The 26133-nt window shown below is 45.2% G+C and overlaps 1 protein-coding gene across 2 annotated transcripts in view; it reads right to left on the minus strand.

The window, feature by feature from the left end:
- Positions 1–26133, minus strand: part of SEZ6L (seizure related 6 homolog like) — a 1547572-nt gene that overhangs the window by 98440 nt on the left and 1422999 nt on the right. For both annotated transcript variants that reach the window (XM_069214699.1, XM_069214700.1), the window contains exon 13: positions 5225–5419. In XM_069214699.1, the coding sequence (XP_069070800.1) occupies positions 5225–5419 (195 nt within the window). The remainder of the gene's footprint in view (positions 1–5224; positions 5420–26133) is intronic.

Consider the following 26133-nt stretch of genomic DNA (forward strand, 5'->3'; position numbering starts at 1 on the left):
AAACACACAAATTTAAAATTGTCATCTTTTAATAAACAAAATAAATCAGCCAGTGTTTAGTAGCCTTGTATGAACAAAGCGTATCACGTGATTTAGTACAATATGGAAATGGAAGCAGCAATAATGTGAATACGCTTTCGCTCACATCACCTGGGAGGAATTCTGGACCACTTTTCCTTACAAAATTCCATAATCTCTGTGATGTATGAGGGCGTTTTTGTTTCACAGCTCTCTTCAGATCCCGTAAGAGTATATTCTTGAGGTTATTGTGTGGATTTGAATTTTGCTGTCCCAAAATCCTGTATCGTTTCTTTTTCAACCATTCAGTCATATATTTACTAATGTGTTTTGGATCAATGATTTGTTGCATGTTTTGCCTTTGGCTGAGATTTAGCTGCTGGACGGATGCTTTTACATTTTCCTCTAAAATAAGTCAGTACAGAGAGTGATTCATGGTTGACTTAATGATTGGTATGCATTTAAAACCTGCAGTCGTAAATCACGCCCATATCATCATCCCTCGGCTACCATGCTTTGCGATTGGAAGGTATAAGGTGAGTTGGTTGTGCATTGCAGCTACACAGGTTCACTTTGGTCTCATTTGTCCAGTGCCTATTATTACATTGGATTTGTAGTTCCTTTGGGTGTTGTTTGGAAAACTGATGCTGTGCAGCAAGAACAGATATCTTCCTAGTTAGCATTTCACGAAAGACGTATTTGTTCAGTCTTTTCCTAATTGTAAAATCAAGAACTCTAATATTTACTGTTTTGAGAGAGTTTGCAGTAGAAATATTGCTGGGGGGTGGACTGAAAAAGCAGTGTCAGACATGTCATCTATGGAAAGAATGGAAAGAACAAAGGTTTTGGCAACAAAAAATAAAGCAAATGTCACACAGTGTCAATGTAAGTGTACTGGGAGCAGCAGCAAAGGTGCATTCTCTTTCTGAAGTAGAGAGGAGCATTTACAGTGAGGTGGGGAAGGGGTATGGGATAAGCAAGAGTTTTTTTTAGTATTCATGGTATTCAGGGAAGGGTAGTGTAAAGGGGTAGCACAAGGTTAGTAGAGTTTAGGGATTGTTAACAATAAGGGAGTGTCAGAACCCCTTTCAGAGGGCCACGAGGAAGGCAGGAGTAACTGGTCCAGACCGTGGTGGTTGAGGACTTTTACCCCTGATGTCCTGGGGCCCGACCTACTATGGATCCTGCTCAACTGTATCAAGTACCCTTCTGCACTTCAATTTCAGTGGTAGCTGGCAGGTCGAGCAGCCAAGGCTGCCTTGAGGAGTTAGGGGAGCATGTAAATACAGCTCTGTTAACATGACTTCTAACTCAAAGTGCAAACAGTATGAACAATAAATCAGTGTCCAGACAGATACTTGCTTTTATAAGAAAAACCCTACACAGACAATGCCATATGAAATCCGAATGCAACAACAAAATCCCCCTTGAGGTCTGGGCTCTAGTAATAGTCAGGCCAATCCCCGTCTCACTCTCCTTTGTGTAACAGGTTCAGAGTTACTCTCCATTCACTGTGGGCTGCATCCAGGGAATACACACTATTACAACGTACTCAAGAGTTCCTTTTGACTCTTCAGGATTTTAGGCAAAAGTGTCAATGTTGCTGCAGAATCTTCAGGAGAAAACCCCTTGGGGCCCACAAGACCCCAGTTCAGCTCTTACCCACTCCTGCAGCACAAAAGTGTTCGGTGTTACAGTAGGTGACCTCAGCACGGACACTTGCGAGATCAGAACCTGCTTAGAGAAGTCAGGCTGTTTGCAGCACATGTGGAAGCGGGTGCAGGCGGTGTGCAGGCTCACTCTCTACCCAGCTATTGGAGCAGTTTCCAGCTCACAGCACTGCAGTAAGTCAAGTTCTCCCCAGTGGGGGGAATTCAGTCCTTTGGTTTCAGACTGGAGTCCCACAATGGCATGTCGTCCTCCTCAGTGTCCTCTTCGTCCTCAGGGTCAGTCAAAGCAGAATTCTCAGTGCAGCTAGACCCACTGTTTGCAGCCTGACTCCCATACTGGGTGACATCCCGAAGTCTGAGGATTTGGTCCTAGCAGCCCTTTCACTAAGCAAAGACGGACTTCATGTTTTATGGAATTGTTTTTTATCTAATCCGAGAATGATCGACAGCAACACTGCTTTTTGAAAACTGGATTTTTTTCTGAGTTTATATACATGCATAATACTTCCTGATGTTCAAGTAATCGTACACACATATTTAACATCATTTGTTTCTAATTATCCAATTGTGAAGAGTACTGTCTGTATTAAACATTTTTATACTTACAATTCATTATTACATCGTGATGCATATCCACACCCTACAGAAGCACTATCCCCTTAAAAAAATATTTAAACTCTTCCCTCAGGTGTGCCTATAAATCACCACCTTTACCCAGAAACCTCATGTTTTGCCCTTTTCCATTGGGATGTGCTTTCTGGTATTGAATCAGAGATCTGCTTAGATCTAGGTACTCCTTAGGGCTATTGTCTTTGCCCCTAATTGTTTGTTTCTAAAGCGTTCCTGCTTTTGCTGACTACTGGTGCCCCACTAGACATGTGACCCCTTCTCTGATCCCAATCTGTGTACTCTGGCCTCCCTGCCGTTCTGACAGGATTGTGCAGTGCTGGTTCCATTATTAGACCTGCCTTTGTCTGTCTCATTACTGGGCTTGGAGCTCAGGTTGTGATTTCTCTCCTTGATTTTGCTGTGGACTTCTGAGATGTATATGGAGTCAACTCCCATGCAGCAGGGGCAGGGTGTTGCCACTACAACTTGTGCTTCCAGCTGGGCTTAGGGGTGCTATGGGCCTACTTGGTGTGTGGCACGGAAGACTTCTTTTCTCATATACAGGTGAATACACCCCTCTTTCCTTCCTGAGGTGCTATGATGTATTGCTAGACAGGATCCCCAACATAAAATTGGTGTTGATTAGTTTTTAAGATGTAAGGGGTCACTGAGCATTTGGCGGAGTAGGAAGCCATTTAAAATAGACAAGCCACTAAAATTCTAGTTCTCATTTACGGGCAAGTTTACCAGAAGGTTTCTGACAGTGGGGCCTTACCTGTATCTATTGCCGGGTAGCCCCAATTGTCTCTGGACTGCTGGATCCATCTACAGGGCATGGTGGACCTATTCAGGAATAATGGGCAATGGACCTCACACATTTGAAGAAAACCCCAGCATTTCAGGGCCATCCCGTTTTAGTTCTTTGATTATTTACTCCTGCAAAGGAAAACATGTATGCTGGCCTCAACAAAACAGGGAAGCCAGCCGGTCTTTCAGTTTCGAAAAAAAAGCCATTGTTGTTGCACTTGGGTGAGCACCTGTGCCAAAACAATCATGTTCTGTAATTTTGGTGGGAGGTCACCTGTCTTGGAAAGTGAATGGGAGAGCCTCCACTTCAATAGCAGGCTGGTAGCCCACCTACTGCGTTATAAATGGGCTTATTACATTTGCAGTCTTGGAGGCCCAACAAAGTACAGAGTACTCTGGAAAACGTACACATATTTCTAAGAGTTCCAGCAGTAAAATACAGATGAAATTGCAGTAAATACTTAAAATACAAGATTTACATGTACTTATAAAGTGCACCATTTGAACTGTTTTCGCATATTTCATATGAAATTGTAATTATGTTAATCCTATGCATTAAATTATAGCTTTGCATCTGTTAACTCATTCTAAAGAAGTGCCTAATGTAGAGGTTTTTAGCATAGACTTATCCTCCTGATTCAGTTTTATGATTGCCATGGTGATGGTGGGCTGAAGATTTTGTCTGTGCAGTGATCTTGTTAATGTGGGCATGGAGGTCTACAGCCAGCGTTGATAATTAACCAATAACAGGGTCGGACAGGCCTTTTCCTACACAGGGCTTTTCACCGGTGGGCGGGAGCCCGAAATAGAAAGCCACAGGCTTCTGGTGCCTTTGCCACTTTCCCCAGCTACCCAAGGTTAATTATAGCAGGCACAGGGAGGCTTCAAGGTAGAGGAAAGAGAGGGAGGGAAGGTAGACAGAAAGCGATCAGAGAAGGAGAGAGACAAGAGAGGATAGGGAGAAAATGGAAGAAAGGAAAGAGAGCAACAGCGCAAGATGAGGAGAACAGCGCTGGTTTGACCATTTTTGCCAAGGCTGATTTTGGATGCCCAGTACTGCCCTAAACAATAAAAATACTGCAACATCTAATGCAGTTGTACTCACAGCAGAAAAGCAGCATCCCATTGCACATGTTGGGATGTCAAATATCAATAAACTCGAGTGCCAATGGAAAATAAAGATGACAACAACTATTCAAAACAAGAAACAATGTTTCCAAAAGTTAAATCTGCTTAAAAAAATGAATAATAAAAAATGTGTTTTGATGGACATTAAGATAATTGCAGGAATACAATGATGGAGACAGGCTACTTGTTGGCCACCAATCAGGATTCAGACCTGCCCAATGTAGTATCAAATGTCAAAGTTGACATACTTCCAACCATCTCCGATGACCACCAGGCAACTACCTCACCCTAGCAATTCAGTATGTAGTATGAAAACTGATTTATCTTTCTACAAATATTGAGAGAGTGGACAGGAACCTCAGGTGAGTGAAGTGAGGCTAAAATAATAGGTTCATCTAAATCCTTCTGTTGGGTGCAATATGGGGTCCATCAGGAGTCAGCTCATTTCTAGTTAAGCAAAAGATTTAACACCACCATCTATAGGCTGAGATCTACATGAATGAAAAACAATGCCATCTACATGCATTACAACACTACAGTGTAGCAGTGGAGAAAGCTCCAGCAGAAATCAAAGTTATAGAGCAATCTAGGTTACCATCACCTTTTGTGGGATTATACATTTCCGCCTTTTTTCCAGACAAGTCCTGTGGCTTGCAGGGCAGCTTTTGGCTACTATTCCATCCCTGACGATGCACGTTTGTTTTTGAAAACTCTTTAATTTACGAATCAGTGGAAAAGGGGGACTAGGAAATGAATTTCTTTAAAAAGGATGCCCTACTTCTATATATTCTCTTAGTGTGTGTTTACAATCTGCACAACAGGGAAAAATATCTCACTATGAACTCATAAATATCTCTATTATTGATAACAAAGTATAGAAAATTTCTAGTAAATCATAACTAAGTAATAATACAATTATACTCAGTATCTTCCCCTTCTGTTCTTTCAAGTTATTCTCAAGCACACATTGCTTCAGCAAAATAATTGTTTACCTTTACACATGGGCAGTGGTCCACTCCAGTGTGATGGCTGTCCCAAGATGCATTTAATAGTTACTTCTCCCATAAGTTCAAAGCCTTCATAGCACATGAATGTGAGGGACTCCCCCGGCAGGTAAAGTCTCTTGTAAAGGATTTGATAGCCATTTTCAGGTAACCCAGGATTGTCACATGCAAGAGATTCTTCAGCTGCAAAAACATACATATGTGAACTTTTCATATATGACAGTCAACTAAAGTACTTCAGTAAGGGCATATTTAATAAAGATGTATTCACTGTAAAATCAGATAAAAATATTTAACTATTACCAAAATTTACCTCATGTTATTATTACATGGTGTGAAATAATATAGCGCTATAGCCCTCTGTAGTGGGGTATACTGGTTATAAAAGGCATGTTCGAATGTTAAAGGCCAAAGCCGAAGGCGAGGCCTTTATCAAGGGAGCAGGCCTTTAGTGGCCAGTATAGCCCACCACAGCATGCTATAAGGCTATAGGCACATTCCCCCCATTGAGGACAGAAAGTTCTAATTATAAAAACAAAGTCATCTTGGAGCTCAAAGAGGTTGAAATCTCTGAGGTTCTGAAGCATTTGATTCACAACTGTTGCTGTGAGTGTTCAACAGCTAACAACATGCGCAGGGCCACAGCTGTTAGCTGTTGAACTTTCACAGCAAGAGTTGTAAAATGGCGCCGAAGACAGCCGCTGGTTCTCTTTAAGCCCTGCTAAACTACTTTTTCTTGTTCAGTCAGGACATGAAGATCCAGGCAGTTAAGAGCAGTCCTCCTCCCTCCTTCCAAGGTCCAAGTGATTCTGTGAGCTACGGGAGGAGGAAGGCTCACTTGTGCCCTGAAGCACAGCCTCTGCCTTTTGCTTTCCTCTGCCCACTCTATACATTTTGGAGAGGCAAGGGGAAGAGAAAGGCAAAGGCTGTGGAGTCGAGCATTGAAATGTTAAAAGCAGCGGATGTATATCAGTTTATATAGGACCCTGCTGCTCCTTTGTCTTCAATGGAGCACTCAACATTCCAATGTTCTAAAAGGAATTTTAGTTTGCATACTGTCATTACAGTGTTGAAGATTTAAAATGCCCTGTAAAGAAGCTGCTCAACCTGTATACACCATTGCCTAAATTACCAGTTGCAAGCAAAAGTACCAGCAGAAATCTGTGAATCTAGACTGAGTAATTTTAGTATTCCTACCCTTCATGGTGTAATTATGACAATTTGTCAGCAAAATGAGAAATAACATTCAGCTATGGAATTATTAGGCATTTTCTTCCTGTGGATTCCCCATTTTAGAACAATTCTGCTCATATTTACCATCTGTAGTAGGTGGTAAACTGGAGTGGGGACCTATGTCAGTGGGAAGGGCAGGCTGTGTGCTGGTGTGAGAAGAGTTTGAGGTACACTTTATGCCGTTGGAGGGGGTAGGGCTGGGGCCAGGCTGTACTTCTGTTTGCAGTACCTGCTCAATCTGCATGTGATTTTATTGGCCGGATTTCCAGCCAGTAAAATCGCGCCCAATGTTTCTGCACCTGTGACATCTGGAATTGGAAACAGAATGGCAGTTGTGATCATGTGGAGTGGTATCTCGCACGCGTAATTTTCTTCACCCCTCTCACAATCAGGCCTAGTAAACTTTTGAACCCCTTTGCAATCTCTAGTCAAGACCATTGCATTAGATGTTTAAGACCTGATGGTAATAATAAATCACTATTTTAACAACAAGCAATGCAAGACAAATAATATATTAATGTTTAAGAAGATTGCATGAGCAAAAGAATATTTATGGATCATGCTCTAGTTCCACACAACAACCTTGTTCATTAAATATTCACAAACCCGGATCATACAGAACAGAAACAAATAGTTTAAAAATGTTGCTTGTTAAAACCATCGGCCCTCCTAACAGCAAGGGAATAGCACAAGGAAAAAGGGGGGGAAGGAAGGACTCCATGTATTGCTTTGAATACAGTGGAAATATTTTAAATCATCTCAAATAATTTTCTTGATTTTAGAGGACATTGTGGAGGCAAAAAGCAGGTGACAAAATGTCACTCAATGGCCCATGCGACAACTGCCAGGCCAGATTGGACATAAAAGATTTGGTTGAGTTTTGGAGAGCACACATATTTACGTATGGTGGTAGAAGGTTCTACACTACAGAGAATCCCTGGCCTCCGGTTGAGGTCAAACATACTTTTGGGGCATAGGCAATAACCCACTATGGTGGTTAGAAGAATCAATTATTAGCTTGCTGGTCAGTTATGATGGGGCCTGAAAATAAAGGCACAGGTGCATCAAGAAGACAGCCTTAAATAAGCAAAGGCTTGTATTGGGATCCAGCAGTGGTACCCCTTGATTTGCATTTTGCTGCAAGTCACTCTGCAGAGTTTTTAAGTCTTTGAAGGTAAAGGATAAAACTGTCAGGATGATTACTGGATAAGATATTACAGTGGTCCAGACAGCATCACAAGAGAGAATGCAGTGGTAATATTATAGTCAAGAGAAATAGATGGTTTTAGGGTGGGCATTCAACAGTTATACAGGTTTAATAGCACTATCATTTTCTTTACTTGATTAAAGGTTTTTAGAAATATGATGTTTATGTTTCACTGATTCCTGAGGATTGACATTGTTCACTTGAATGGCAGGAGTGAATGCCAAAAAAAGAAACATAAATAAGTGAACCATCGTTCAACCATTTTTGAAAGACCTTCCATTTTACGTATTATCAAACTACTCTTGCAAAACAGCTTCTGTGACTAAAAACTGTAAATTTCTATATTTCGTGCTTGCAAATGTGAGAATGCAGGTGCAAGATATAACCAGAATGTAGCCTTGAGGGGTGGCTAGACTGTTTGCGCAAACGTATGTTGTTTGCATCAAGTGAGGGCCTTGATACTGAGATGAGTAACTAACTACAAGTTATGGAATTCATGCAAAAATGCTGAACAGTTGAAATCACGGTTTTGCTTCTTTGAATTATGATTATGTAGCTGCCTGCACTAGATGACTGAGCATGTACAATGTATCCCAATAAATGTTCACATGTATAAAAGGCAGAGCACAATTCAAGTAAGACGGATCACTGGACAGTTTGGTCAACTGCATGTTCTCACTCAAGCATGGTCAATAAACATTGCTCTTTCTCACCATGTCCATTTATTTCCATTCAGATCATTATGTTTTGACAAAGAAGGTGTAGTGGATGAATTGAGACCAACTATTTGTTATTGGTTGGCAAAATATTCTGTTTGGCTGTTGGAATTGGTGAAATTTTGGCGAATCCGTGTTAGTTCTGCCTAAATTCTGCCAAACACCTTGTACATGCGGCAAAATGGTAATTTGGTGAGCGCAAGGGAAATTTGGCATCCTCTAGCACAATTTTCAGCCGCTAGGAGTACATCTGGTGAGATTGTGCTTGGAAGAAAATCTACTCAAGCAGCAGCGAAATCAACTCAAGTCGGTGCTCCCTCTAGCATGCAATGTGGTGCCATTCACAGTTATTTTTAAGTAAGAGCAGTGCTCTGTGCCTATTTCCACTGGTTGGCAGAGCTCCATGGAAACTCGCAGAGTTCTTTTTGTAGCTGCAGAATCCTCTTGAGTCAAATTCTGCAAGTGACGCCTATCCCTACTATTTGCGAGAATTTGTCTTCAGTACCACAGGATTGATCTCTTAATCATTCAGATTTTCAAGTGTGGTTTGGTACAGTTTTTTCAGGAACTCTAGAAAATTATATGGTTCCTATCAAATAAATGCCTCTTTTTGCACGATCACCCCATGCTAACCATACCCTAGTGAAAGTGGTCTGACCCCTAAAACATGTGTACAATTGACTAATTCCTGATTTGCTTACTTCACTTACCAGTAAGTTCCTAGTCTACTGCACCCTGTGTAACCAGAGAATGTAAATTAAATGGTCCTAGTAGACTGCAGTACTTATTGTTCCATCACTGAAATAACAGGATAAAACATGAATCTAAGCCTGCCATTTCAATCTGTTCAAATCACCCTTTTAGGAGGCTTAAAACTTATTTTTAAATGTTGGTAAATCATTCCTAAAGTCATTACTAGCCCTAAGGAATAGTGCATAGTAATTAAAAGTAGAAATATGTATTTAATATTTTTATATGTCTGTACAGTGAAAAACGTTCAAACATGTCTTTCATTCTAGGAAGACTGGTGGTGCCATGGGAAATATTGGATTACTTTATTACACTTAATAAAGATAACTTCAGTTTGCCACCAGCTACTATACTTCAAACATTCATTTGTATAGTTAAACAAAATCCAACTTAATTCTAAAGTGGTATTTTGTCTATCTATGTCAGAAATAGGGACTTAAGAAAATCACTATTTTCCTGCCGCAAGCCTATGTTAGTTTTTTTAGCGTTAATACCCAAATGTCAGTTGCCTCTGGCCCCCTGCAAGGAGGTGTGAAAGGTTCCCATGAAATGGAACAAAAGGATATTGGATGTGAGGAGATGTTACTCCCCCTTGGGGATGGCCTTGGGGATGTGGGCACCACCTGTCACCTGCAGAAATAACTTACACCTAGACCTGCCCTGTCCAGGTTGTCAGGCTGGCGCCTATCACAGTGGGGGGAAACCTGTTTCAGAAAAGGTTCACAAGGAAGTTTCTCATTTCCCTAGGCACACCTTTGGGGTATGCCCAGAGCTCTGCTAAATGACTTTTTTGGGAGGAAATATTCTGCTATGTTGGATTTTGACAGAGCAGGGCAGAGTGAGATTGTTTAAGGCCAAACCCCCAGGACATGATGACAAAGTGAGTAGGTTTGCCCAGTTGAACCTTTTCCCTGTTGGTCAGAGAGACCCCCTCGCCCACAAGCTAGTGACAGGCATAAATATGGCACTCCTTGACACTATCTTCAGAACACATCTGGACCAGTGGAAGACAAAAGAAGGACTGCACCTGCTTTTGACCTGTGGAGAAAGACCCCCAACGGCTAGAGCAGCTCCCACTTGTGCCCAGGACAGGGAAACTGATTTCAAGGTTCAATTGGCTGACCTCCTAATGGGCTACAAGGTCACAAAAGCTGCAAGAAGTCTACATTTTTCAAGAATCCAGCTAATCAGTTCCAAATGCACTCACACAGGACCCTTCTGGTGGCTTCTGGGAGTGTGAGTCCTAACCATCAAGAGGTGCCTACAAGGTCCTGTGCCCTTGGCTGGTGTTGGAGCTTACTCCTTTGACCTTTAAACCTGCAAAACGGGACACCTAGAAACCTTTTCAGAACTTTTTCTCCAGATAACCAGTAGAGACTGGGATCGCCATTGAAGCCATAGCTGCAGATGGTAATTTGCCATTCAGTCTCAACTCGTTAGTTTCCCCCACTAAAAAGATCAAAACTTCCACAAAAATGTTTTAACTCTAGCATAGTAGGGCTGTGTCGAGGCGGATATTGTTCAGCACTGCACTGGCACTGGAGTACAGAGTTCAGACTTCTCCAGCTCTGAGCTTTACCAGCATCCTCGCTGACAGCACAGTTTCCCTGCAGAGCCAAACCTCCCACCCAGGACAGTGCTTCATCAGGCTGCCATCATCGAACCCTCTGTTAGGTCTAGCCTGCAAGCCGACCCACCACTGACCAGCCAACAATGACTTTTCTGCAACCGGCAGAAGCTTATGGTCAGCCTTAACTTTTGACTTGGACCCCATCCAGCATGGCCAGATACCTGTAATTGGGGGTTTGCACTTTTAGGCACTATTTTGACTTAAAACTTATAAACATCACATCTCCAGTTCCCTATATGTGATTTTTGCCATTTTGGTGTCAATCCTTTCATTAAATTTTACTCTATTTTATAAGTTGTAGTATCATTTTTATTGGGAGATGTTTTCTAACTATTCTGGTACTGATAATGCTTTTCACATTTCTCCCAACTAAAGCCTGTCTGCTCTGTGCCACAGCTACCAAGGGTTGGACTTAGGTTTCAATTATTGAGACGTAATTAGGCCTGGTACGGAACTGCGAAATTATTACTTTGCAAGAACTCCCCCTCCAAATATTAATCCACATCTTCACAGTACTGTTTTATTTCAGGAAGGACACAATAAACATTAAAGATGGTTTGAGTAGAGGAGAGTCTAGATATACTACAAAGAGCGACAGAAGAGGTATTTGCCAATTCAACTTTACTATCAGAATTAAGTTGCAATATTTTTCCCACTTTAGCCCATGCAACATTATTGTTTCCTACATTTTTTAAGCTAGGGCAGCAGAATATTGTGATTACCACGTCAAACACAAATAAGAGTCTTATGAGCAGAAGCATTATTTAGCCACCTTCGCATTGAAACTTTAAGAATCATCTGAAAGCTTTAGTGTGATGTTTTCCTGTGATATGTCTATGTATGCTTTTCTCTGCTCTGGTCATTTTTCATTTAGGCTGCATTTGAGTTAAACAACTTTCATTTTTTTTGCTGACTTTTGCTTGAATAGAACAATTGGAGGATCAAGGTACTGTTACTTTTCAGTTGGCGTCCTAATAAGAGGAATAGTAGTGCCTGTTAAATATCTGGCTGTCATATTAATACTGATAGACAAGGACATTTTCTATCAAAGAGAGAGCAAGATGAGTGATATAAGATGTCCACACCTTCCAATCACTGACCTGTAAATATATATGGTGAGAATAATGAAGCCCACAGGTGCTCACATAGTTCATAGTGTTATTGATTTGGAATGAAAAGAGAGAATAGACTTTACCTATTTTTAGTTTTGGTGTATTCCTCTCACACCTACGGCTCAAATGTTCTGAAAGGCTGTAAAAAGTGCCTTTTGGGATGCAAATCATATCTGAGTTTTTTTTTTTTAGGAATAGTGGCAAGGCTTTCAACAAACTGATGCCTCAAAAAGCAAAGGATTGACTGTTTTAGGATCCAGTATGACATATTCAAACCAGATGATTTTGCCAAGTTGCGGCTGACTTCATACATCTAGACGGGTGACTTTCTTTTTAGAAATTTATTTCAGATAAACTGGAACGCTTCCCTAAACCACTTTTCTACTCAGTATTAAACTTTTTAATTTGCCGTGCTGTCAAAAGGGGAGGCACCACAGCTACTTAAGTACAGTACTCATGTGTATGAATCTGTTTCCATCACAATATGCCTTGTGTTTTTCCAGAGTCAACATTTTGTTTTCTTAGCCTAATGTTGACTACGAAAGATATATTTCCAGTCAGGAAAGACTGGGATCTTGTAAAACAATTGATGAATTTGTTGAGAAACTTGTTACGTTCATCAAACATTATAAGTTCAATGAATTCAATGATGAAGAAGCCATTTGTCTGAGAGTTATAGATGATTTCTTGTCAGACTCATTCAGATGATGAATGCTAGATAAACTTTGTCTGGAGTGAATACTCATGGCTGCCAGAGCTGAGGAACATGCAGATCGACAAACTGCCAACATGGATGCGCCCATAGTGAGTCAGTCATGAACATGAAAAGTAAGCAGAAACACAAGGCTGAAGGACACAAAGTGATGTCTACAAAGAAAAGGAAACTACTTTATATGACAATTTTGGTAATTTTTCCTTGTATCGAATAATTTGAGGATGATAACCTGATCAATTGAGTGTGGGGGTCAAATTAGTAAAAGCTGCATGCTATAGGGAAAAAAGTTTACCGGTGCGTAGCCCATTGTGTCAGTAAGAGAAAATATAAAAGATAAATGGTATGAAAAGAAATGTTAAAAAACAAACCTAATAGGTTGGTAGCTCCAAGTATCCTATAAAGGCATAGTCTGGGTGTCATTTTGTGACGTAATAGCATTAAACATGCACTATATACAATCTATTGTCGGTGCCCTGTTGGAGACTCAACAAAGACCGGGGTAAGGATAGCAACCAGATCGGTTAGACAAAATTAGAAGAGCTAACCACTACACCCAAGTGTCTGTGCAATACACTGAGCACTGTAAACAAAGGTGTGCAAATTATCAATATATCTGATTGTTGTCTTACTGAAGCACAAATAAAGATCTTGGAGTTAGGATTGGTTTTCTGTCCTACTTCTTCCTCCAACTTGACTAAAAAACACGAAGACCTTTTTAAGTTCAGTAGACGTTTGAAACTTAAGAAATTCTTTGAGGATGGACTGACACCATCTATCCTCCATATTCTGTCTGTATCAGCTAGTAAGAGGACCATCAAGGATATCCAGGACTTACACCTGTTGATGTCTCTAGAAAAAGACAATCCGCCATCCATGACAGAATTACCGCAACATTTGAATATTTCTGCAAACTGCAAATTAGATATTGGCCTTAAACCACAATCTACTTTCATACCTGTGCTCCCCTTGGATAACTCTATTGATATTTTCTATAAGGCGGTCACTAAAGACTTATACCACCAAGAGGATAAACTAAACCATAAAACCCACAACAGACATACCAATCTTACCAATGATGCGTTCAAAGCACTCACGGATTTAAGTAATGCTACTGACATAGGGGGTCATTTTGACCTTGGCGGACGGCGGAGGCCGTCCGCCAAGGTACAGCCGCTGAATGACCGCACCGCGGTCAAAAGACCGCGGCGGCCATTCAGACATTTCCTCTGGGCCGGCGGGCGCTCTCCAAAAGAGCGCCCGCCGGCCCAGAGGAAATGCCCCTGCAACGAGGACGCCGAGCCGGCGTAGTTGCAGGGGTGCGACGGGTGCAGTTGCACCCGTCGCGTATTTCAGTGTCTGCCTAGCAGACACTGAAATACTTTGCGGGGCCCTCTTACGGGGGCCCCTGCAGTGCCCATGCCATGGGCATGGGCACTGCAGGGGCCCCCAGGGGCCCCGCGGCACCCCCTACCGCCATCCTGTTCCTGGCGGGAGACCCGCCAGGAACAGGATGGCGGTAGCGGGTGTCAGAATCCCCATGGCTGCGGAGTGCGCTCCGCAGCCATGGAGGATTCACAAGGGCAGTGGTAAACCGGCGGGAGACCGCCGGTTTACCCTTTCTGGCCGCGGCTGAACCGCCGCGGTCAGAATGCCCTCGGGAGCACCGCCAGCCTGTTGGCGGTGCTCCCGTGGTCGGTGACCCTGGCGGTCACCGGCCGCCAGGGTCAGAATGACCCCCATAGTTATCAGAGAGGCAGACAAAGGGGGTAATGTGGTTATAATGAATCGCAGTGACTATATCAATGAGATAGATAGACAACTCAAGGATGACCGTGCATACATTTGACTTAGTGGCAACCCTTTAACTCTCATCACTGACAAACTTACACACTGGCGAGATCTTTGTATTATCACTGACTTAGAATTTAAATATTTGCTTAACACGACTCCACAGGCACCGTGTATATACATCTTACAGAATGTACACAAACCAGGTACATTCCCAACGGGCCGGCCTATCATATCTGGGATAGGCTACCCCATGGAACATATCTCAGAGTTCATAGATATATACCTTCAACCCATGGTGCAAAATTTACCATCTTACATTCGGGACACTAAGCACCTACTTTGTCAACTTGAGGATATTGACTGGACACCGGAGTGTTGGTTCACCACACTCAATGTTGTCTCTTTATACACTTGCATTCCATTAAACAAGGGCATTTCAGTACACACCACTTTCCTCTCTGACAGGGACGCTACCTTGTTCGAGCATACCACAATGCTGATTGAAATTACCAAATTGGTTTTGAATAATAACGTGTTTTTACATAATGACAATTGGTACAATCAGATACAGGGAGTGGCCATGGGTGCTACATTTTCTCCATCATAGACGAATCTCTGCATGGGCCATTTTGAGAAACACCATTTATGGACTTCCTGCCCTCATGCAACTGCACCGGCGGGCCAGGTGGAGTTGTGGAGGCTTGGCGTCAGCCAATCCCCACAACTCATGATGTGGTGATCCTTACCGCCGGGTCTGTGGCAGAGTGACCGCCATGGCGAGGCTGGCGGTCTCGTGACCGCTAGCCACGTAATGAGGCCCTAAGTGTGCCACGCCGAGAAATAAAACGGATGCCCGAATGTTTCAGAAGTGTTATTCTCCCCACACCCTCCAGGCCAAGCAGCAACACAAGCTGAGGCAAATCGACACTAAACGAAGTCTAAATCTTCATCCAAGATTTCTTCATTTTCATTGCCAAGTGACAGTGAGGAAGTTGGATGTGCGATGTTGATATTTTCTTCAGAAAAACATGAGCATGTCGCACTAGCAGCATGCAAAGAAAAATATGAGATGAAGAAAAGTTGACAAGAAAAATCACAAAAGACATTAAACGTTGTCAGAAAATTACACCAAAGATTAATGGCTGCGTCATACCTTTTATTATTGACAGTGGTGAGTCCATAAACATTATGCCTGAGGTGAAATAGAATTAGCTATTTCCATTACCAGTGCAGACATGGGCTGCATCAATGCCATTCAAGAGTCCTGGTTTAATGGTAGCAACCATGAAACACAAAAAAGCAAAGGTACAAGCACTCATTCATCTACTTCAAGGTACTGCATCAAGTGCCTGTTTACTCATTTTTAATACTGCTGCTGAAATGGGACTGATACTTGTGAACTACAACATGAATGCTCATCACTAAATTGAATATTGTTGGAAAATGGGTTATTGGTAGGGCAGGTAGGTACCTACACCTAGCAACAAGCCACTAACCTCCACATAGGTACAGTTAGGTCTCAGTAAATTAATCCCAGCTCAACCCTTGGTAGCTTGGCAACGAGCGTCAAGGCTTAACTTAGGAGACAAAGTGTAAAGCATTCAAATATCACAAAACAGTAATTAAATAAAACACAGGAAACAGTTTAAAAATCCAAAACCAATTTATAAAAATAGTTTATATTTTTATCTTTAAAATGACACAAAAACGATTAAAATCGGTTCAGGGGAACCGGAGATATGAATTTTTAAAGAATTATTACTTTTCTAGCGCTTAGAAACAAAAAGCGCCAATCGGGTCATCTGGTTGCACCTCGACCGGGGCAAAGTCAAACTTTCAGGCCGACCGCGATGGAGCCCTGCTCGGCTACAGGTCGCGGGAGGCCTCGGTTAAAAAGTTACCTTCTGACTTAAGCCCTCATTCTGACCTCCGCCGCCCGCCAAAGTCCCGCCGTCAGATTACCGTTCCGCGGTCGAAAGACCGCGGCGGTAATTCTGACTTTCCCGCTGGGCTGGCGGGCGGTCGCCTTCAGACCGCCCGCCAGCCCAGTGGGAAAGAGGCTTCCACTATGAAGCCGGCTCGGAATCGAGCCGGCGGAGTGGAAGCTGTGCGACGGGTGCAGTTGCACCCGTCGCGTATTTCACTGTCTGCGCGGCAGACAGTGAAATACATGTAGGGGCCCTCTTACGGGGGCCCCTGCAATGCCCATGCCAGTGGCATGGGCACTGCAGGGGCCCCCAGGGGCCCCGCGACCCCCCCTACCGCCATCCGGATCCCGGCGGTCAGACCGCCGGGATCTGGATGGCGGTAGGGGGAGTCAGAATCCCCGCGGCGGTGCAGCAAGCTGCGCCGCCGTGGAGGATTCTATGGGGCGGCGGTACACTGGCAGGAGCCCGCCAGTGGTGCCGGTCCGACCGCGGCTTTACCGCCGCGGTCGGAATCCCCATTGGAGCACCGCCGGCCTGTCGGCGGTGCTCCCGCGGACCTCCGCCCTGGCGGTCAAAGACCGCCAGGGTCAGAATGACCACCTTAGTCTTTATTTTGAAGTTTTTCTTCACCGGGACGAACCTGCCAGTTGAATCCGACCTCCTGGAGCCCTTGTCCGGATACGCGATGTGGGTTTCCTCGGTGGAGACTTTTACCTTCGGACTTAGTCGTTTTTTCGAGATAAAAGTCCTTCGACCGGGGTAAACCTGGATCTTGATCCGACGTCCATGGAGCCCTTCTCGGATACGATGGCTGGGAGGTCCCGGTCAACTTTTTACCTTCGGACTTAGTCTCTTTTTTGGATGTTTTTCTTTACCGGGACGAACCACGAAGTCAGGCCGGGTCGCGGTTGAGGCAAGCCGGCTAGAATTTCCGCGGCGGGTCGGTCCCTCTCTGGAGCTTTTTTACAAAATTTGTCAAATCTTCTCCAAACTTCTGGGGCTTCACCCAGATGTTCTTTTAAGGTTCTTTTGGGGTCCACAGCTCACCCCAAGGGTCCAGAAGTTCTGTGATGGTCCTTGGTGGGTGCGGACTTCAACTCCCAGAATGCACCTGGCGCAAACTCCTTTTTGGCCACTGGACAGTGGTCAGCTGGTCGCTTTCTTCAGGAGTTGGTGCAGGGGACTCTGGTTAGCAATTTTTCACCTGTAGCAAACAGGGAGTCCCTCCTTGAACCAGTTGAAGCCAGGCAAAGTCCTTCTTGTGGTGAAGCCCAAGTGTGCAGCTGGTGCAGTACTTCTGAGTGCAGGGTCCAGGTGCAGGCCAGGGGTCCAGCAGGGCAGTCCTTCTTCTTCTTTAGTTCCTTTCTTGTTGAATTCTGGAGGGGATCTGAGGTGTGGGTGCAGGTCTGCCAGTTTTATCCTTGCTCCTGGGTGAAAAGCAGGGGGGTCCTGGTTCTCCAATCAGGGACAGGGTCGTCCCCCTGTGATGACCACTTCCTGGGAAGTGTGGCAAAAATCCATCCCAGAAGGCAACAGTCTCTAAAAATCCAACATGGATGAATCTGATTTTTGGAGGTTACATCTGGCTGAGCCCACCCACTGGTGTGGCTAAAAATCATAAACACACCCCTCTCCTGCCCTCTCCTAATCTAATCAAGGGGGCACCTAGCTGTCTGGGGTTGCAGGATGTGGGGGTGTTGCTGGGTGCTGCAAATGTCCTTCTCTGCCTTTGAAGACCAGTTTGGCAGCCCTCCCCCTTCCTGCCTCACCATCTGCTGAGGGGAGATTCTCTCCCCCAAGCACATTCCTTTGTGTGAAGTCAGGCCACTTCACACCTCATCAAGGTAGCCTGGCAGAAGCTGCTGCAGGCTGGCCAATCAGAGCACAGCAGCAAAAACAATGCAGAGCTGAAATTGGCAACTTTTTAGGTAAAGTCTAAACTTTTTACCTGAACAAGTTATATTAAATCCAACAACTGGAAGTTGTAGGATTTATTACAACAATTAATTTGATACCAAATTCTTGGTATGCAACATTTAAGGAGACTTTAAAATTTAAAATAAAGTCTGCCCATTCTAGCCTATGAAGGCCATTTACTTCAATGAGGGAAAAACGAATTTGGCTGTTTTTACCTCACCAGGGCTTATACATCTATTTTTATAAAGTCCCTGCTTATAGTTACATGGCACCCAGCCCTAGGGGCACATAGGGCACACCTTAGGGGTGACTTATATGTAAAAATAAGGTAGTTTAAGACTTTGGAAGTACCTTTAATTCCAAAGTCGAATTTGCATATAACTTTAATTTAAAATCAGCCAGCAAGGCAGGCTTGCTTTTAAAATGACACTGGGCACCTCAGCAGTGCACCTAGGTGTGCACCACCTATGCTGTGGTCCCTAAACCTACATGCCCTACCATATACTAGGGACTTATAGGTAGGTTAACTTAGCCAATTATAATTAGCCTAATTTGCATATCCATTTTACACAGAGCACAGGCCCTGGGACTGGTTAGCAGTACCCAGGGCACCTTTAAAGTCAGGAAAACACCAGCAAAAAGTGGAAAATGGGGGCAAAAAGTTTTGGGGCCTCTGCAATCAGCCCTGTTTTCTCACAAATATAATTTCACTTTGTTGTTTCATGGATTAGGAAAACTTAAGACCAAGAAAGTGAGAATGCATATCAATGAGGATGTTTGTCCTATAGCTCAAAGACAGACTAATTTCATTTCACTTAAAAGAAGCTGTTGAGAAAGAGCTTGAGACATTAATAAAGCATGATATCATGGAGCGCTCTACTCATCGAATTCTGTGGGTTTCGCCCATAGTGGCAGTACCCAAAAAGTCTCCATCCAAAACACAAAACACTATTTCATACAGAGTATATAAATCACCATTATATCTCAATCACCACTGGTGATAAATATGATCTCACCATCCATGTAAACAATCACTGTAATATTTACATAAATGTGCAATCATAGCCCTTTGAACCACATGCCTATTATTCCTCCACGGCATTAAAAGCCACTATGTGCTCATAGTTAAGCCCAACCAGTCCCAGTTACTATGCACCAAATATCTCGTATACTCAGGCATGTATCTAAAGTGAAACAAAATACAATAGCACACATAAGTGCACAAACTAAAGCTAAGCCTTGTTTAAATCCACAAATCACAGACACCCAAGTATTGCAACACATACCTCTTATCAGTTTTGTGCCTCTGTAAGACACATTAGTGCCAAATCTTTTTGCCAACACCTTCTATGTATCAATCCTAGATATAAAACTCCTACCTGATGACCAAATATTTGTTATACACACACTACAGTGTCCAAAATGTCTGTCAGACTATTAAGTCTTTTTCAATTATATACTGCACTCAGCCTGTGTCAACAATTAGGGGTGAATAAGCCCAGTTCACTCAACATGAGACTGCCATTGCTGAAAAATAAGAAAAGGGGGCAAAGTTGTATCAGGGACTGTGGCCCATCCTTCACTGTCTGGCAGATTTGCCCCATTGGTCAACACCCCCTTAGGCTGCTGTTCCCACTCACCAAGTACGGAAGAAGAAGAAGAAGGGTTGAGGTTGAATACGGATGTGGCAATCATTAAGTTCTCTAAGTCCTGCTATGTTATCATTACTTAAGAAAGGGATGGGATTTTCCCAGATAAGGGTGGGGACATTTGTTTTCATAGGGCAAATTTATTTTTGGGCTATGTAAAATGAATGGTTTTATGTTTTAGCCTTGATGAAGTCATAGAGCAAGAAGCTCATTTGACGAAACATGTGTGACCGAGGGTGAAGAACTAATAAAGATTGGACTTTTCACAATAATGGACTTTGATATCCAATAAAAAAATGGTACAATCTAGTGGATGATCTGCATGTGATACATATGTATATATCACATATATATCATATATATATTTATATTTATATGTATACATATATATATATATATATATATATATATATATATATATATATATATATTCACTTAAAAAGCCAAAGGTTACAGGGATGCTATAGTTAGGCTCACATTTTAACATACCAAACCATAGAAATTCACCAGTTGTAGTTACAGTTACCTCATGTAACTATAACTTGTGTCCTAAGGTAATTATAACTCGCGCCCTCGCCATGCACAGTTTTTTTGTCAAAATTTTTACTGCAAATAGTGCATAGCTATTATCAATGATGTTATGAAAAATTGCCCGATTGCCATAATTTGTGGGGTAATTAGCAGTGCATGGCAAGGGCGTGAGTTATAGTTACCTTAGGGCATAAGTTTTAGTTAGATGAGGCAACTCTAACTAGCCAGACCCTGCGGCTAACACCCCCTAACCACCCAAACCCACCCTGTGCACAGCCCTTTTGCCGTGTGCGGCGGGAGTTAGCCAAAGCTTCCCTGGGTGTGAGAATAGGTGTGTTAGGGTGTATCTGGGGGGAAGAGAGGTTGTCAGAATGTCTGTCTGGTTGAGAGAGTGCGTACATCAGTGTTTTAGTGGGTGCATCAGGGTGTTAGTGGGACTGTGAGTAGGTGCATGAGTGTCTGAATGAGTCTGTGAGTGGGTATGTGATGGTCTGAGTGGGTCTGTGAGTCGGTGAAGCAGTGTCTAAGTGGGTGTGTGAGTGGGAGAAATTGATTGAAAGAGAGACAGAAAGAAAGTGAGAGAAAGAGAGAGTTTTTTAGGCTTTAATATCTCATATACTTACAATGAGTTATTTTTGTTGGATTTAAAAAAAACAATTATTTAATATTTTTTAAAAAGTATACAAATTTTTTTATTAAAAAAAAAAAAAACATTGAAATGAGTCCACCTGGACTCAAACCCCCATAGCTCAGTGAAAAGGTCACAGACATTCACACTGAGCTACGGGAGTTTTGTTTTTGCCCCCTCTTTTTAGCCCTTTATGGGCTAAGTGGGACCGTGAAGGAGCACTCAAACGCTCCCCCATGGCCCCTACTTTTTGATTTATTTAAAAAATAAAAAATTGTTTGATTACCCTTTACGGGCTATGTGGGACCATGAGGGAGCTTTTGAGGGCTCCCCTGCTTTCCCTACTTTTTCTTTCTTTCTTTTTTTAATATATATTTTTTAATAGAATGTCCTTATGGGCTACCTGGCACTGCCAGGGAAGCTTTAAGGCTTCCCTGGCAGTGCCCGCACTTGAGCAAACATGGAGCTCTGTGCTTGCAGAAGCATTTCATCTCTGTCCCCTGCATGAGTTCAGGAGACAGAGATGAAAGCTCTGCTGTTTGACAATGAGACCTGCTTTAAGATCCTGCTGTCAAACAGCAGAGTTTTGATGTGGCTTGGCTGCAGCACTGCAGCCAAGCCACAGCAAACAGCTATGCCCCAGGGGTTGGCACCCCCGGGATATAGCAGGAGCCGGCCCTGGGGGATGGCGGTACCCAGGGCCATCAGAGGCTCCACGCAGCCCCCTCCAAAGAGAACCTAGCCTCGGGGATGGTGGTCCCCAGGGTGTAGGGGTGCCATAGGGACCCCCTTTCTTTTTGTAAACATTTGCTCCGGAGGGGTGGTGGTCCCTGAGGCAGCGGCATGAACCCCCCGCTCCAAATATAGTCTTTCCAAGTGGGGTGGTGATTCTTGGGGCAGAGAGGGGACCACGGCTCCCCTGCTCTAAATAAAGTGTAGTCCCGGGGGTGGAAGTCCCGGGACATAGGGGGGCCACAAGGTCCACCCACATTAAGTACAAGATCACCTTGGGGAGGTGGCCATCCCCAGGGCATCGGGAGGGGGACAGGAGGCCCACACCGCTTTCTGTCTTCCCTGCATGTATATTTGCATTAGGGGAAGACAGATGAAAACTCTGCTTTCTGACAGTGTGAGCTGTTTGACAGGTCCCGCTGTCAGAAAGCAGAGTTTGTTTGGTTTTGCTTTGTGAGAGCTGTGAAACCTCCCACTAAGGAAAAGCAAACAGCTTTGTCCCCGGTGTGGGCATTCCTGGACATAGCTGGCCCTGGGGGGTTGCGGTCCCCACTCCAATGTGCATAGTCCCAGACAGGTGGTGGTCCCCGGGGCTGTGTTGCGGCCTTGTGTTAAATTACTCTTGTGCCCTGGGGAGGATGTGGTCCCTGGGGCTCTGAGTGGGTGTGCAGCCACCTGCACACAATGTACTAAATGCCCAGGGGAGGTGGTGGTCCCAGAGTCTGCATGGGGGGTCACGTGGCCCCTGCATTGTTTTTCTTCAGTGCCATGGGGAGGTGGTGGTCCCCAGGGCTGCGCGGGGGCGGGCAGCCCCCTGTATTAAATTACCCATGCCCCGAAGAGGTGGAAGTCCCCCGGGCTTTGCGGGGGCATACAGCCCCCGCCTTGAATTTCTTTTCTGCCCCAGGGAGTTCGCAGTCCCCAGGGAATGATAGTAGTTGTAAGCCCTGGGGCGGTGGCAGTCCCAGGGGTTGCGGAGGGGCCAGATGACTCTTGCATTATAAATATCAATGCCCTGGGACTTGGCCCATCCGGGGGCTTAGGTATTAAGAAGAGCGGGAGCCAACGCTTCATTGATTTAAAAAAGAGTTGCTGGATTTATGACCCAGTCGCGATTCCGCAGCAAAAATGTAAAAAAAAAAAGTATGTTTCTGATGGATACAACTACCTGTGGATTCCTCACCTAATGAATACTCCCATGGCGCCAGCATTCGACGGAAATCTTCTTACTAGTCTCTGCACGTCGACGAGGACCTCACTCTAGCCCACGCGACGCCGTCTGACGTCATACAGGCAATAAGAGGTCCTCGCCGACGTGCCGATGACAGTTCCCTTTTTTCCGTGCATTCGAAACGGTTATCTTCGAGGGAGCTACTGTTACCTTCGTGGTTACAGTGTATTGTCTGCTGCGTAGTCTTCTCTGCGGTAATAATGTCTCAGAGGAAGTCGGGTTTCAAGCCCTGTCGAGAGTGTGGGGGCAAGATGTCAGTTACAGATCCTCACTCCGACTGTCTATGGTGTTTGAGCTCCGACCACGACGTCTCGACTTGCGATTCATGTCAACACATGAATCCGAAGGCCCTCAAAGAGCGTGAGGCCAAGTTATTCATGGCAAAGTCAAAGAAGAAGGAGAAACATCATAAGAAGTCTTCTTCGCCAAGGTCTCACCGGCGTCATCGAGACTCCCGGCGCCGTAGAGACTCACGACGTCATTCCAGCAAGGAGTCTTGTTCGAGGTCACCTTCGGCTCGGCGTCGGAGGACTTGGGAGGTCAGCCCCACGGTCACGCCGCATCCATCGACGCCGTTGCCCTCTCCGGCGTCACCGACTTCGCCTGGTCAGGCGTCGGTGATTGAGGTGGTGCAGCCTCTTGTGTTTTCTCCGGCGTCGCAGACGTCGAGGCCGGCGTCGGGGTCGCCTTCGATCCAGGCACCCCAGTATCCGGCTTTTCCCACTCCTGGAGCCGATAGTACCGCGTTTCTTAATGCGAAGTATACCATCTTTCAGCAGATGGCTCCAGGAGCTGCTCCGGCTGGTCCTTCGGGGCCCTTGGCCTTTTCGTTGGGTGATCCTGCGCCTCTTCGGCCGGCACCCTTTATGCCCTTTCTCCCTTTTGGGAATGTGGGCTCGGCGCCGGTGCCGGCGTCGGTGGCCGCTCCGGTGGCTTCGGATGTTTCGGCCCCGGAGGTTGCCCTTCCGTCGAAGTCAGGATTTTGCCCTGTGACTCCGGTTGGTCCATCGGCTCCAAGACCTCGTCCTCCGGCTCCTACCTCGGCGCCGAAGCTGCCTGTGGCGCCGGACGCGGCGTCAGATGCTTCTGGAGATCGGCGCCGTTCTTCGACGTCGGCGGAGGCCATGTCGACTCCGCGTATCGAGGAGAGACTTCATTCGAGGAGGCGTGCTCTCCGTCTTTTAGAAGAGCAGGAGTACCAGCGAGTCTTAGAGGAGAGAGAGATTGAGGACTCTGGAGACGGACTACATGGTCTGGATACAGCCAGTGGGCTGGACACTTCCCCTGAGTGGGACCTTTCATCTCCAGGGGAATATACGGAGGAGGCTGCTTCCTTTCATGCTGTGGTGAGGAAGGCAGCGAGCTTTTTGGACCTGCCTTTGCCGGTGGCAGAGGCGAAGCAGAATTTGCTGACAGAGGTATTGCATCCGGCCACTGCTGCAGCTGAGCCTCTCTTGCCATTTAATGAGGCTTTGCTGGATCCGGTGTTGGAGGTGTGGAAGAAGCCGGTGTCTTCCTCGGCCGTTCATAGGGCTGTGGCCAGGAGGTATCGAGCTGCACCATCTGACCCTGGCTTTCTCTCTAGACACCCTACGCCGGAGAGCTTGGTGGTGCAAGCCTCCTGTTCTTCAAAGTCAGCGCCTGGTTCCTTCCCGACGGTGCCTGGAGACAGAGACTCCAAGAAACTGGATGCGCAGTCCAAGAAAATGTTTTCGTCATGCAGTTTGGCGTTGAAGGCCACCAACGCAACGTGCATTCTGGGGAGGTACATCCATGCTCTGATGGATGATATTTCGTCTTCATTTACGGAGCTCCCCCAGGGTCTCTTGGATGTGGTCTCGGACGCCCAGGCTGCCGCGACCCAGATTATCCAGTCTGGGCTGGACACGACCGACTCGGTGGCCAGGGCGATGGGCACGGCTGTGGTGGCAAGAACACAGGCCTGGCTCCGAAACTCAGGGTTTTCTGCGGATGTGCAGTCGACCCTGCTGGACCTCCCGTTTGATGGGGACAGACTGTTTGGAGCCAAGGCAGATTCGGCCTTGGAACGATTTAAGGAGAGCAGAGCCACAGCCAAATCGTTAGGACTGCAAGCTCCTTCTTCCTCTGCCTCTTCTAGATTTTTCAGGAGGTTTCGGGGATTTGGGCGTGGCTCTTCTTCCTCTTCCTTTCGGGGGAGGTTCCAGCAACCCGCCTCTTCCCTCCCCTATAGGTCATTTAGAGGGAGCGGGAGGGGTGGGGCCCGTACCTGAGGAGCCTCTCAACAGCACTCTGCCTCTTCCTCTGGAGGGGTGCAGCAGGGGAAGCAGCCTTAGGCTTCTACCGTTTCCCACTCACTCCTCTCCTGTAGGGGGAAGATTACAGCATTTTCTCCACAAGTGGAAGTCTATCACAATGGACACTTGGGTTCTCGGCATTGTGGGGAAAGGCTACGCCCTTCCCTTTCGGGAGTTCCCGCCCCTCATCCCGCCCCGCCCATCTTATTGTTCAGAAGAACACCTCCTGTTGCTAGAACAGGAGGTTCAAGTCCTCCTTTCAAAGGGAGCGGTAGAGTTGGTCCCAGAGCAGGAAAAGGGTCGAGGTTGTTACTCAAGATACTTCCTGATTCCCAAAAAGGATGGTCAGTTGAGACCAATCCTGGATCTGAGGATCTTGAATTGGTTCCTCAAACAGGAAAAGTTCAAGATGCTGACCCTAGCACAGGTGCTTTTGGCGTTGAACAAGGAAGATTGGATGGTGTCTGTCGACTTGCAGGATGCTTACTTTCATATCCCGATACTCAAGTCGCACAGGAAGTATCTTCGGTTTGTGGTAGGGTCGCAGCACTATCAGTTTGCGGTCCTCCCGTTTGGTCTTACTTCAGCACCTCGAGTCTTCACAAAGGTGATGTCAGTGGTTGCGGCGGAGCTCAGAAGGAAGGGGATAGCAGTATTCCCTTACTTGGACGACTGGTTGATCAAAGCCAAGTCCCCGGAGCTTGTGTCGCATCATCTGCAGTCAACAACCCAGTTGTTGTTCGACCTGGGCTTTTCGGTGAACGTGCCCAAATCTCACCTGGAGCCCTCTCAGCGCCTCCTGTTCATAGGGGCAGTACTGGATACAACATTGAGTCGAGCCTTTCCTCCGC

Source organism: Pleurodeles waltl, chromosome 11, assembly GCF_031143425.1.
Source record: "Pleurodeles waltl isolate 20211129_DDA chromosome 11, aPleWal1.hap1.20221129, whole genome shotgun sequence".
Taxonomy (NCBI): domain Eukaryota; kingdom Metazoa; phylum Chordata; class Amphibia; order Caudata; family Salamandridae; genus Pleurodeles; species Pleurodeles waltl.